Below are 13,803 nucleotides of genomic sequence, written 5' to 3'. Positions count from 1 at the left end.
GTGGAGGTACAGCTAATCTTCCGGTGGTGGAGGAGCAGAGGGGGCGAGAGGAGGTGTAGGGAGAAATGATAGTCTGGAGATAGGAGGGGGCAGAAAGGTCAAGACAGCGATAGGCGAGTACAAGAGTTTTGAATTGGATGCGTGCGCCGATAGGGAGCCAATGCAAAGAAACAAGGAAGGGAAAAGACAAGGTGAGCAGCAGAGTTTTGGATGAGCTGGAGCGGACACATGGCAGAGGCAGGAGGGAGTTGCAGTACTCAAGGTGGGACAGTACCAGAGCCTGAACTAGGAGCTGCATGGAGTAGTCGGTGAGAAAAGAGCAAATTCTGCGTACTGTTGCTGAGGTAGAAGAGACAGGAATGTGCCAGAATAGATATGTGGTGTGAGTAGGAGAGGGAGGGGTCAAGATGTAGTGAGAGTAGGAGAGGGAGGGGTCAAGATGTGGTGAGAGTAGGAGAAGGAGGGGTCAAGGTTGACACTGAGTTTCTTGGTGGATAAGGAGGGAGAGAGGGTGGTGGATTGCAAAAGAGCGAGTGGATGGTTTTTTGTTTGCATTACTGTGCTGTATGGCTGTTAATGTTGTGTAAAAGCCTTGCTGTGGGCTGATATTTGTGTGTCACTAACTAGAATTGGTCTTTTGCAATTTAGTGTCTTTATTGCTTTATTTATGACCTGGAATTATGTCATCTTTCGGAAATCCTGTGCTTCCTAGCAGTGTACTGTAGTTACTGTACCGGTAGTGCTGTGGCATTTGGTATTGTAGCTGCATACTGCAATGTACCTGCAGCCTGTGCTGAATACTGATGTATAGTATAGTATAGTATAGTACAGTATAGTATAACAAGCCAAGCTCAAGGACATTACAATATGCCTTGATGACGTATTGAAGGTAAGAAATTTAGATTGCCTTTCTCAATTGAACTTTATATAAAATGCCTTCTGAAAGCTTGATGCTGCTCTAACAGTAAATACTGTGCATTGATATTAACCACTTTAAATATAGCACTGCTTTTCAAGTTGGCAGGAAAGCTGCATGCACATTCTGTACAGCGTGTTCCTTGCACTGCAGTAAACCTTTGTATTTTTGTGCCTTTTATATTTATGAATCCAGATGCAGTTCTGCTGTCCTTGATGGTATGACTATGGGGGAGATCTACAGGAAATAAACCTCAAGGTGAGATCAGGTAGGTTTCTGTCTATCTGATCCTATCTAGAGGAGCTCTGCAGCACAGTGGAGTCTCCCTGATGCATTGTGAGGAGAGAGTGGCACAACAGGACATGTTAATAGTATACCTGCTGTCTTTTATAGTCTTCTGCGAATGTGTTTATAGTGCAGTGTCTGAATTCCACAGGCTTTTCTGCATGTCTGGCCTGGGGATCTACTTAGTGTGCAGGAGTAGTTCATTAGCAACCGTGGCAGCTGTTTTTTTTACATGGTGCCTGCTATAGTGCATTAACAGAGGCACAGGACAATATAACTATAGTACCACAAAGAAAGGAGGTGGAAATGGCTTTGTGTGGCTTTGCAGTTTGTTCACAGGGATATTGTATTGCAGATTTATAAGTCTGGCATTGGATTGATCATTTGTTAAGATAGTTATCCATTACACTCCAGGCACCCTGCTGATGTGTGAGTCAATGGGGGCATTAAGGTTATCCCTAGACGTGATAGTTTAAATTCAAAGTAGTCTGTTGTTCCTCACACCGTTTATTTTAGCAATAGAATAAATACCTTCCTGAAAGACACCTGCGGGGGGCTGTGTTCTGGAAGGCACAATAGACCTATAGAAATCCTCAAGTGAACTATTAATCTTATTGACGTTGGTATATGTAGAGAAACAATTCTGGGAAATCCTGCCATGCTAACGTTGTAAAAAAAATAAATAAATAAAAATGCGTTATTCCCAGTCGGATTTCGACTTCTGTTTACCTTAATCTGCTCCAGTCTTTGTTTATTTATTTCCTAAAAAAATACACCAGCGGAACTGTATGGCACTGTGAAACACTTTGAAACGCCATATTGCCTTCATTTGCTAGTGCTCTGGATACATTCTTGGTGTCTTTATTGCTTTTTCTATCTGGCTCCTTTCTGCTGAATCGGAATTGTCAGACTGATTCCAGATTCCGATGGCACGGATGCTGCTTGCACTCCACTCATTGCAGAAGACATGAAACATGTTGCTTACAGAGCAGATCTTTTTGGTGTCGCAAAACTCCTAAGTTAAGAGAAGATCAGTATTAATGTATAACCGGGTATTAATTATTGTATAGGCACATACAAGAAGTGAGCTGAAAACAGCCTTGTGTGTGTATATATATAAAATATTCTATATTTTTATAAATCTGTGTGTCTTCTCCAGCTGGTTATATACGTGCTATTTCCTGAGTTAAGAACACATTTCACCACGTGTTGGAGACACAGATGGCTTGTCTACTGTAGAATGAAAATGTAAACAATCATTCTAGGGCAGTGTAACTCTAATTGGGGATGGTCATTCTGCCCTAGTACCTAGATAGCGGTTGAATTGGTCCAGTTAAACACTGAGCAACGTTGTTGAAATGATCTAGTTGTATAAATTACCAGAATGTATCTTAAGGGACTTGATTAGGTTTGGGTCTCCGTTTCTGACTGGTAGAAACTTGCATTGCTTAAGGGTTCAAGTCTCTTGATCATTGAAGCCCTGCATCAGCTTCTCCTAACATGCATATATCACTGAATGGGCAAGTAGAGGATTTTTTATTTCTACTACAGCTGGGGAAGAATATGGGCTTTTAAAGTGTTGGCTGGGATGTGTGGTTGCACCAAACGTTCAGCAGGCTTGTGCAGGAGATGGAGACTCCTTGGATTCTATTGATACTGCCATTGCGGCTCCTAAGGAATGCGTACTGACGAGGATCGCTGGTTTTGTGCTTGGCTGCAACGAGCCTCTGTCCCGACGTGCAGCTGCCTGCACGGGGATGTCTGGTTTATGACAAGAATCAGACTTGCAGGCACACGCCGCTCCCTCCCTCTCTCTTCATCGAAGTTGGTTTTGTAGAGTAGTTTAAAGTGTGTTGTCAGAGTTCTCCTATGTGCTGGTTCATACCAGCTGTCAAGTGAACAAAAGTGTTAATTTGTGGGTGGTTTTAAGTGATCTTGAATGTATTTGACAGATCAGCACCTGCATCTGTTGCTGTGACTTGCTTGCAATCTGGGTTGCAGAAAAAGTCGAGAAATTGTTAAGAAGACCCTACCTAACACGCTGTCACAAAGAACATCTGATACAATTGAGACTTGGAACAATGCCTAAAATTCACATGTACGGTTTGAAAATATTCAGACTACACACTTTGCATGAAGACATGTTTCTGCACTGCAAACGTGTGACCACAAACCTACTCTGCTGTCCTCTGCAGTGTTGTGGAGTCTTGGCCACAGTGACGAATTGATAACATTCTGATATTTATACACGTTCCTGGAACACTGTGTATGTGGTTTTGTATTGTTCAGTACATAGAATGGATATATTTATACAGCTGTACATTCACACAGCTATTGGTGTGCAATCAGAAAACCTTTGCAAATGATCCGCTGCTGCTAAAGGATTCGATCCAGGTTGCTATAACCAGACTGCAGTGCTTGCTTGTTTGACTCAGCATTTGACTCAAGTGGTAGAACTGAGCCTAGTGCCAACATGTGTTGCTTGTATGTTTAATGAATAGCTTGCAAAATTAGTAGGATGCTTACTTATATTTTTATTACTTTTTCACTGGCAGAAGGTTAACTAACTTGCTTACCGGTGTGAACTGCATATTTGTAGTTTAGAGGGTTGGAGGATCTATGGGCAGTAACGAATGGGGTCTCGATTTTGTACCTCAAGCAGCACAGTCTGCTCCAGTACTGATCTGGAACAGCTCCATATCATCCTGAGGAAGGATCTGTAACTGCATTACCCAGTAACACAGAAACCCTGTTCCACATTTCCATCCCCTTATAATGGGCTACAGGGAGCCAATTGGCTTTGTCAGAATGTATTAAAAAGGAATTGGAAATGAAAAATGGCTATTGACCCCAACCCTGGTCACAATATAGACGATTCTTTATTGGCCCAGATGAGTATTGGAACCATGAGAACACAGGGTAGTGCAAGTGCTGTCCTTTCACTCAGTGCTCCTATTTCTGTGGCTGTCTTGGAACATGGTATTCTAGGCTTCTGGCCTCAAGGCTCTTGCTGTGAACTGATTTGATGTTTAGCTATGTAAAACATATTTTGACTTTCGCTTCACACATGTTTCCTGTCTTGTTAGTACGTTGGTGCTGAATCTTATAGTTTAGGTAAGTGCATTATTTTTTCTGTACGCAGTTTGTTTGAAGTTTCGCTGGATGATCTTTGGTAGGTGCAGTAGGTTCGTGGAACTGCTATAGTTCCATATCTCACCCCCAGGTGCAGTGGACTGGGGAAGGACATTAGAAATAGCACAGTTTACTGGAAAAAGAAATACGGGCACTTCTGTTTTCGAGGTATTGTGTATTCCAGGAAAAAACAATAGGTACATCCCTTTTGCATATGCTTTGCTCTTGATAGATTTAAAGATGCCCTTTCTTTTTCATTTGCTTGGCATGTAAATTGAGAAGGAAACGCAGGGTGTAATGCTCCACTATTTGACTAAAGGGTGCTCTCCGGTTCAAAATCGTACCAAGGCACATGGTAGTGGTTTGTGCATTATTACCTCTTACATTGATGATCAGCAACAAAAAAATTTCCAAGGGTTTGTGACTCGCTTCCCCTTTTGGCAGCTGGAGCAGTTTGTTAAACTTCTTTTTGACAGCAGACGTTATATCATTTTATTAGGTCAGTCAAGTTCATCTGGCAGAGATGAATCTCCTAAAATTAGAAAGACGCGTGACAGAGCTGTCCTGTATGTCTATGGAGTTAACATAGTTGTAATTTTTTATAAGGGACAATCCTGTGTTTCTATAACTGTTTTTAACTTTTTATATGCATTCTATTTTTAACAAGTCAGGGGCATATATTCTCTCTTTATAAATAATCTGTGCATGTGTATATGTGTGTTTTTTAAAGGTGGTTTAATGGCAGTGTACATAAATGAGAACATTTAAATTTTTTTTTTTTTTTTAGTCATTTAAACCTTTTGTGTACAAAAAATAAAATAATAATTTCATAGTTTTTGTGCGATCTGAACAACTAGCCTACGAGACTAGAGAAACTAGCAAGCAATTTTACAAATGATGTGTTCACAGAGGCACACAAAGGTCAAACATATTAATAATACTAATAAAGGCCTCTATCCCATAAACCCCATTACAGTATATGTTTAAGGAAACTCAAAATTTCCTTTTATTATTATTTGTTTATTTAGCAGACGTCTTTATCCAAGGTGACTTACAGAGACTAGGGTGTGTGAACTATGCATCAGCTGCAGAGTCACTTACAATTACGTCTCACCCGAAAGACGGAGCACAAGGAGGTTAAGTGACTTGCTCAGGGTCACGCAATGAGTCAGTGGCTGAGGTGGGATTTGAACCGGGGACCTCCTGGTTCCAAGCCCTTTTCTTTAAGTACTGGACCACACAGCCTCGTGTTTGTTCTTTTTTTTGCCTTGTGTACAGCACAGCGCAATGAATGGCACACTAATAAAAGTGGTGCTTCCTGTAGTTGGCTTGCTTTAATATACTGTTGAATTTGCACCCCATGCTGTTTACACAGTTGCAAAATGTTCAGACAAAGGTATTGTTGTGCTGTGGTTGGTATGGCTGCTATTTTACAGCATTGTAAGCTGGGGTTTGACAGAGGGCTATTGTGGGGAGATCTTTCACCCATCTGAAATAGACAGTGCCATATTGTTTCCTGTGTTTAGCACTCTCTGTCTCCATTTTAGCGCTGAAGCAGTTGTAACTATTTGCTGACTATACTCGTCTTTTTGTTAGTCTTTTAGAAAATGATTAAGCTCTCCGACAAACCGCAGGGCACATTGTTTTTGAGTTTCGAGTGACGTGATGTTATCTGAAATAGAATGAATCAAGACTGTGTCAGAGTCAAGTGACTAAAACCATTCTGTTGGATTAGAAACTGGAAGAGTAAACAATTCCTCTTGACCTCTGATGCTAATAAAAAGGCTGCACTTGACTGGGTCTGTGATGTTTTTAAACCTGTGACACAGCTCTGGCCTGCGAGATTCATTGCAGTCTGAGTTTTTGTTTTAATCAGGTACTAAATTGGTTAACTGACCCCTATCGATCATTCACAGACTTAACCTTTTGATTAAACCCTCAACCCTGGGATTCTGTGCGCCGTACTTCTTTAAAGAGCCCTAATAACTTTGAAACACTGAACTTGCAAGATTTCCTCCTCTCCTTTGGATGAATATTTATATTCTGTAGTTTACAATCTGGACTACGACAAATTGACCAATATTTGTTTAATCTTGTTTGTTTTCCGTAGAAATACTTTTCTTCGTCTGGACGATAGAATTCCTTTGACACATTTTTACCAAGTAACACAATTAGGCACACCAGTCGAATTCTTAGTGAGGCTTTGTAAGAATTGATCAGTTCTGTGAAAAGGGATTTCTTTATTGTTGGCTCCATTTCAGGATATGGGCTTGTTGGAAAGATGACACAACACACAACGGTTCTCGCTACACTGTGCTTGGGTAATACTGTACATGCAGGCAGAACCGTTAAGTGTTCTTTATTTCCTATTAAAAGAAAGTGTTTTTAATCTAGGACACCCAGATGGCTCGTTCTGGCCCCCGTTCAGCTGTTCTCGGAGTGTGGTGAGTTAGTGACTCGTCCTCATGTTGGTGATCTGTCTCTGGCACTGATCCTCCCAGTGTGACCCGTGCGTGTTGATGTCCCATGTCTGTGACCGGATGCTTTGTCTGAGTGATATCTCGCATGGTTCAGGACGAAGAGCCTCATTCGCCCCCCAAACTGACAAGTCACTTATATGACTAATGGACCTGCATCCCCTCCCATGTTTTTTATATTCAGATTGTGAAATGTTTTTCATCCTTCATTTAAAAGATGCACGCTGCCATGGTCAAGCTGGTTGTAAACATGAGAATGCTAATATACACCTGGCCAGGTCCAAGGACTGCACCAACATGAAAGCCTTGCCTCCTGAGATGATCATTTACATTCATAATGACGGTGATGTCTTCTTTCTGATCATCCACGGAATTCACTTTGAGAGGTTATAGAAATCTCCTCTGTGTATCAATACAGTGCATAGAAAAGAATTTAGTTGGAGTACAAACTTTTGAACTTCCTGTCTTCTTTTACGTGATACAGTACAGCTTTTTCACAAATATTGGGTGACTTTTTTTATTATCTTTAAGATTGCCATTCTTCTTGTACAGTAAGGAAAATAGTCAGTATATTTAGTCGTGCCAGTTTTTTTTTTCCTTGTAATTAAAAATTAACAGAAGCAATAAAGAGCAGAAGGAAGGTTGCTAGGTGACTGTCCTTCTCGGTTTTCCAGTGCTATTAAAACTTTTATAATGCCGCTGTTCCAGCCCAGTGGCCAGATGGGAACTGTGTAATAGACCATTTACCTGACTAGCTTATCTGTATGTAGTCCTTTTTTATTATTATTATTATTAACAGCAGCTGTAAAGGGTGTGGTGTTTGTTCCTCTTTTTTTTTTTTTAAATATACAGTAGCTGGGTCTTCAAAAAGGTGTGTATTGGGCAAATAGCTTGCAGCTGTGATGCAGTATTCAAATCCAGCATTTTAAAATGGGGTAGAAATAATGCGAAAACGTTTTTATAAAAATGCATTCATTAATTCTCGCTTTTCTTCTAGGTGTGCAGTGCAGCTTACTGTATTAATCTTGTTTTAAATGCATCGTTCCCTCGGGGTAAACTGTGATTGGAGCCTTTTTTTGTTTGTAGGATATCAAGACACGCCTATCCATGTTCAAAGTGCAGAGCGTTTGAGACTCTGAGATGCAGGGGGCTAGAATCCAATGTTATTGGCACAGTACCCCTAATGCAGAACTTTGCCATTCTGGATCAAGTCCTCGCTAACTGTAATTAAATAATTACTGTGTACTTACTGTGTGGGTGTAATAATAATGTTACATAATCAAAGATGTGTAACTATGTAAGCAGTATCTCTGTGGACAAACACACATTTGGTCAGCTTAGAAGTGTTCAGAAGCCTGACTTCAAAACTTTTTTTATATATATATGTAGTGGACTGCTGTGGGAACAGGATTTGCATAACCACACCTGCTGTCCTGTGAATTTGTACCAGTAGTTTTTGAACTGTAGTTGATGTTTCTCAGGAATGTAAACACACAGACGGGTGTCAAAGGGTACCGACCTGGAAATCCAGCAGTACTTTGTCCACAAACTGCCGCAGCAAAGACTGCATGAGTCACTGTTCCTCTGCTGTGGTGTTCAGGCTTCAACAGCAATGATCTGGAGTCACTCTCCACATACAGTACGGAGACAGATGCTGTCACCGGGCTTAAATACTGTGTGAGCGACCTAGAGTGCTGTCTCCCAGTGCTGGAGAACAAAACTGTGCCTTAACTAAAGCCTGATGTTTGCATTCACTGAGTCAAGTATAATTTAGGAATGCTGAATCAGTTTCTCTCTCTCTCTCTCTCTCTCTCTCTCTCTCTCTCTCTCTCTCTCTCTCACACACACGCATACTGTATTTTTAGACAAACTATTAAAACAATTGTCTTAATTATGCACAGACCCTTGAGAAATGCGTTATTTTGCCACACATCAGACATACAGAGCTGGGTATTATTCGGAAGCTATTTTTTTTTTTTTTTTTTTTTTTTTTTTTTTCTTGCCACATACAGCTGAATTATTTTTCCCCAAGTTTGTGGTTTGTCATGGTCAGCTTTTTTGTTATAGAACATGTGTTGTTTTTTTCTGTAATGTATAGTGTAGCAATAACATCTTTATGCAAAAATTATAATTTGCAAAACAAAAATAATCTTATCTTAAGTATTGTGTTGGTGAAATCAGCTGGGTTGCTCTTTTCATTTCAGTAACAAATAAACCACAATTCGTTAATTCTTGACTTCCTGATTTGTGCACGTCTGTCACTTATCTGGAAACATGAGCAGCTGTAGGAGTTTTTTTTTTTTTTTTTTTGCAAAATGGGGAAGAAGTTGTTTTTTTTTCTAGTCTGGATTGAGAGATTTCCTACAGTAGAAATAACCTCCCTCATGATTGGGAAGGGTTGTCAAGCAGAAGAGTAGAACCCAATGATTATTTGAAAATGTATTGTAGATATCTCTGTTAGGGTTGGGGTCCGCTCCTGTTCTTCAATTCCATTCCCTTTTTTAAAATAAATTTCCATTTCCCTTTTAATCAATTGGCAGCATTCTGTTTAAATTAGCTTCTCACAATAGTGGCAACAAATTCCTTCAAGTGGCGTCATTGCTAGTCGATTAAATGAAAGCAGTTGAACAATCATGACAATTGTCATGTCTCTAAAATATCAATTCCTAAGAAGGAAGTGGAATTGACCGAACCAGACAATCTTACTGTAAACACAGCCGTTTGGCAGAAAGACTTCTGCTAGTTCTGCTGTTCCTGTTGGTTCTCAGTGCCACTGGGCAGAGGGGATCATCATAGTTAAACTGAAAGTGTGAGATCACAGCATGTGTGACAGGTTTTTTGTACAAGGCTTGTAGTCCCTGTAACCTGCGCCTTTTGTATGAAAAGCTGTGTGTGTCTGTTATGCAGGATCTGGTTATGAAATAATAGCATGACAGTGTTTCTACGTTACTGGAATCTTAGGAATTATTTGCACTGAAGTACATGTCCACTTTTTTTTTGTTAAAGCAATTTTGCTTGGCAATATGATTGAATTTCTGACACTATCTTGCTTTTGAACTACAGGCACAGACTCCTGCATGTGACTTTTTTATATTGCATACAGGTTATAAATGCAAAATGAATAATAAAAAGAGAAATGAATACAAATCCTTGTATTTGTTGCACGTGTTCAGCTTTCTGCGGGCAGTACACTGAAGTCAAGTGATGGGGGGGTGGCTTTTGTGCTTGTTGTGAAAACAATAATGTTTTTTTCTTTTAAAAGGGCTGCTTCGGCTTTAACCTTTTTCCAGAAAAATAAGTTATCAAGTCATTTGGGTTAGTTCCTGCCTTTTTGTTTGTTTTTAGTTGTACTCCAGCAGCAACCATAACAATGAAAGAAAAACAGTGTTATTTTTTTTCTCCTAAAAACAGGCTATGGTGCTGTAAATGACAACAAGCAATGATGTGTGGTTGTGTTTTTATATTTTAAAATAAATGACATAGATCAACAACTTCTGGCATTTCAGGCCACACTGCTTGTTTTTTTTAGATTTAGAATCCGGTGTGGGATTTTACCACCTCTGTGCCTTATGCAGTAAACATGTTTACCTGTGTACATGATCACATGCTGCAATGTCTCACAGGAAGGGTGGAGGATATTAAAAGCTAGCAGTCAATTGCTGTGTTCATTCTCATAATGGTTCTACAGCACCTGGCCCCAGGGGGTTTTCTTTGGGAAGGTCAGCCAGTTCTTGCACTGCTGTATGTTCAGTCTTTTTGTCTGCTTTTGTTTGTTTGTTTGTTTGTTTCTAAACATGGCTAAATTGGCTAAACGAGGCTTAAATCAGCAAGGCATTCATTGTTTAGAAAATAGTGGTATTGGACACTTTATTTAAAGAAAGGGCTTTTTTGTGTGTTTGTTTCATGGTGTTTCATTTTAGTTTTATAATCTAGCATGCTCACCTGTCTTTTTTTCTTTAATCATAATAATCAAAGACAGTGATAATTCAATAACTAGCGATTTCGACTTGAAGTATTTATTTTAGTTGATTTTTAATTCATGAACTCGCTTGACTGCAGGATTGTAAGCCTTTACAGTACTTGCATTGCTGCTTCACATATTGGGATTTTCATGTGTGCTAGAACTCCCCCTCTTTTGGCGATTTTTCCATATTCAGCACTCCTCACTCATGGAAATAATCACAGTACTCAATGTTTGTGTATGGAGGATTAGTGCAGAAGAGTAGGGACTACTAGATGGTCAAGTATAGCTAGGTAAAGGCATGTTCTTCATCCAGAGCAGTGCTTGGGTGAGTTAGGTTGGCCAGTTTGAACTGATTGTTCAGAATGCTTGCAGCAGTGTTTGACATAATTTGCTTCTCTGCAGGCTGTTTATTCCTCCCAGCAATGCTCACGTTCCAGTTAAGAAGACCTGGTGTTGCTGGGAGTAGTACAGTGCAGTCTGGTTTCTCTGCTGTCTCCTAATATCTGGAACACGGCTTGTCTTGAAGCAAACTTCATGTGACCAGCATTTCGAAGTGGACTGTGTACATAGCAAACTGTGGCCTGTGCACAGAATAGAAACATAAACACCAGCCTTCTTTCACTACCCTTTGAAAATACATCAAAACATTGCCACTGTAAATATGACACACCTTGTCTTGTGCTGGTACTCTTGTACAGTAAGGGCATGACAAGCCTCAGTCAGATCACTTACTGCTTCGGGTTTGTTGAAACTGTATCTCATCTAGCTCACCCTACTGTATTGCTGGTAATCTGGGTGGGGTGTTTTTTGAAAACCGTGTTCTTATCTTCTGATCAGAAGCTGCAAGTATTTACTGTAGTGGAAAGTTAAATAGGTTCTTGCTTTGGTTGATTTCTCATCAATTGGTGGTTAAACCATGTCGCAGATAACTGTTTTAGCTGCTCTCAGGAATTTAAGATCTGCCTTTGTCTGGAGGGAGGGTGTTTCTTCAATGCCCTTTCCTTTCTGTTTACAGTGCTTTTAAAGGGTTTCCTGTTGCTTGAGCTGTTTTGCTGCTCTTGTTCCCAGGTCCCTATGATTGTCCTGGAGTCCCTTACCCACAATGCCTCCTGCCATGACGGACATTCTGGACATCTGGGCCGTGGATTCCCATCTCGTAAACGATGCCTGCATCACTGTGGACTTCCTGCTTCCCACCGGCATCTTCATCCAGATGGACGTCCCCCGAGAAGCTACCCTCCAGCACATCAAACTGGTGAGTGGAGGAGCCGGAACTGGCACTCCAGAGCACTGTACACAGTTTAAGGAATATAAGTAGTTAGTCATTCTTGGATATCGGATGGTCCTAATCCATAATAAGAAGTAAAACCCTTCTTCAGACTAGAGCATGCTGTTTGGGTGCTGCTTGACACAGGGCACTTCTGTGTGGCTACATAAAATTGGAGAAAAAGACCTAGGAGTGTAGCTAATTTGTAATTGAAGTGCGGGCTTTAGTGGTGGTCTCTGATGGGAAAGGCTGGCAAGAGTGGATCCAATACTCTGTAGAGCAGTAGACATCTTCCTATCAGCCAAGTATTAGGATCAGGGTTGATGTTAGTGAGGATGATGTCGTTTCTGCACTTGACTTCCAAGTGATGTGTGGTGTTTGCTTTTTCTAGAAATGCTCTCTATATTGTTAACAAAGCTGGGAGTATTGTTGCAGTGTATTTTTGCTGCTGTGCTTTAACCTGTGGTGGTGGTTTCCTGTATATCATTTGATGCTAGTGCTGAGCGAGTAGCTGTTTTTTAAAAAGCAAAGGGCGCTCTTAAAATAGGTTTAAAATATCCGATCCCTCAGTTCCACCACTCGTGAATTGCAGCAGGAAATAAGCAAAAGGGGGATGGATAGATTATATATATATATATATATATATATATATATATATATATATATATATATATATATATATATATATATATATATATATATATATATGTGTATATGTATATGTAGTGTAGTGTGCGTGAACATTATTCATTTAGTGCCAGTTTATCTAAATTCCAAATAATTCCAGTAGCTTGAGAAGGGCACAGACTTGTACTTGCCTGGGAAACCCTTATCTTGAACATGTGGAACATTGCCCACTCCATAGTAGATGTACGATGTGGGAAATTTGCCCATGAGAGAAATGCAGGCCCTGCCTCCCAGCCAGGGGGAGGAATGTAGTGGAAATTAGGGGAGAGATTCCGGAACTTTGTGAATAATCCAGGACTCTGCATTCTGCTGCTGACACAGACACAGTCAGAACAAGGAAACCAATGCTTGAAACACCTTGCCATGTTTTCTGTGACTCATAACAGAAAACAGACGAAATGGGGAAGAAGGCATTTTCCAAGTAATGACAAGTGATGCCTTGTTTAAATAGAAATCACACAACCTTCTGCCCCCCTGGTCATTACATTTTCCAGGAAGTTGAGGTTTTTCTTATATTTTTTAGTTCCAATATATTTCTTAAAATAGTCTCTTACTGATTTTAAATTGCTTCCACGAACACATAGGCCCATTCATGTGTTTCACACGTCATTCACACCAGTTACTACTGCCCAGTATAATGTGAAAATACTGTTACCAACCTGTCAATATCCAACACTATTTTCCTTTACTGGTAGTACATTTGAATTGTGTTAATCCCTACAGTCCTGCATGCAGAAGTATTCATGGGTAGCTTTTTATTTACCAAAGGCTGGGGAAGAGAGCATTGCTTCTACATTATAAAATGTGTTCATTTGTGTTTGAGAAAATGGCCAAACTCAAAATGATTGACATGGAAAGCTAGAACAGATCTGTTTTTGTGATCTTTCCCACATTAAACACCTTGGACCATAACAAGTATAACTGGCTTGATATCTGAACATAAAAGCCACCCTCATATCCAGTAACCACTGACAGACCATTCAGGAGTATTTAGGTTAATCTACCAGCTCTAAGTGTGAAATATTAAGCGAACCGTTGTACTTGAATCTTGAAGTTCAGATCGTATGTTAGCTGT

At 40.2% G+C, this 13,803-nt stretch overlaps 1 protein-coding gene across 8 annotated transcripts in view; it reads left to right on the top strand.

The window, feature by feature from the left end:
* The window catches only part of LOC117417151 (phosphatidylinositol 4,5-bisphosphate 3-kinase catalytic subunit beta isoform-like), a 51,825-nt gene that overhangs the window by 11,299 nt on the left and 26,723 nt on the right, over positions 1 to 13,803 (top strand). For 2 of the 8 annotated variants that reach the window (XM_059034337.1, XM_059034338.1), the window contains exons 2-3: positions 1,112 to 1,174; positions 11,843 to 12,029. In XM_059034337.1, the coding sequence (XP_058890320.1) occupies positions 11,877 to 12,029 (153 nt within the window). In that variant the 5' untranslated portion in view covers positions 1,112 to 1,174; positions 11,843 to 11,876. Of the gene's footprint in view, positions 1 to 870; positions 890 to 1,111; positions 1,185 to 11,842; positions 12,030 to 13,803 lie in introns of those variants that run through there. The other 6 variants (XM_059034334.1, XM_059034335.1, XM_059034339.1 and 3 more) reach the window with 4 other exon arrangements.

Source organism: Acipenser ruthenus, chromosome 12, assembly GCF_902713425.1.
Source record: "Acipenser ruthenus chromosome 12, fAciRut3.2 maternal haplotype, whole genome shotgun sequence".
Lineage (NCBI taxonomy): Eukaryota > Metazoa > Chordata > Actinopteri > Acipenseriformes > Acipenseridae > Acipenser > Acipenser ruthenus.
The sequence above is the reverse complement of the archived record's forward strand: the minus strand, read 5'-3'. Positions and strand labels throughout refer to the sequence as shown.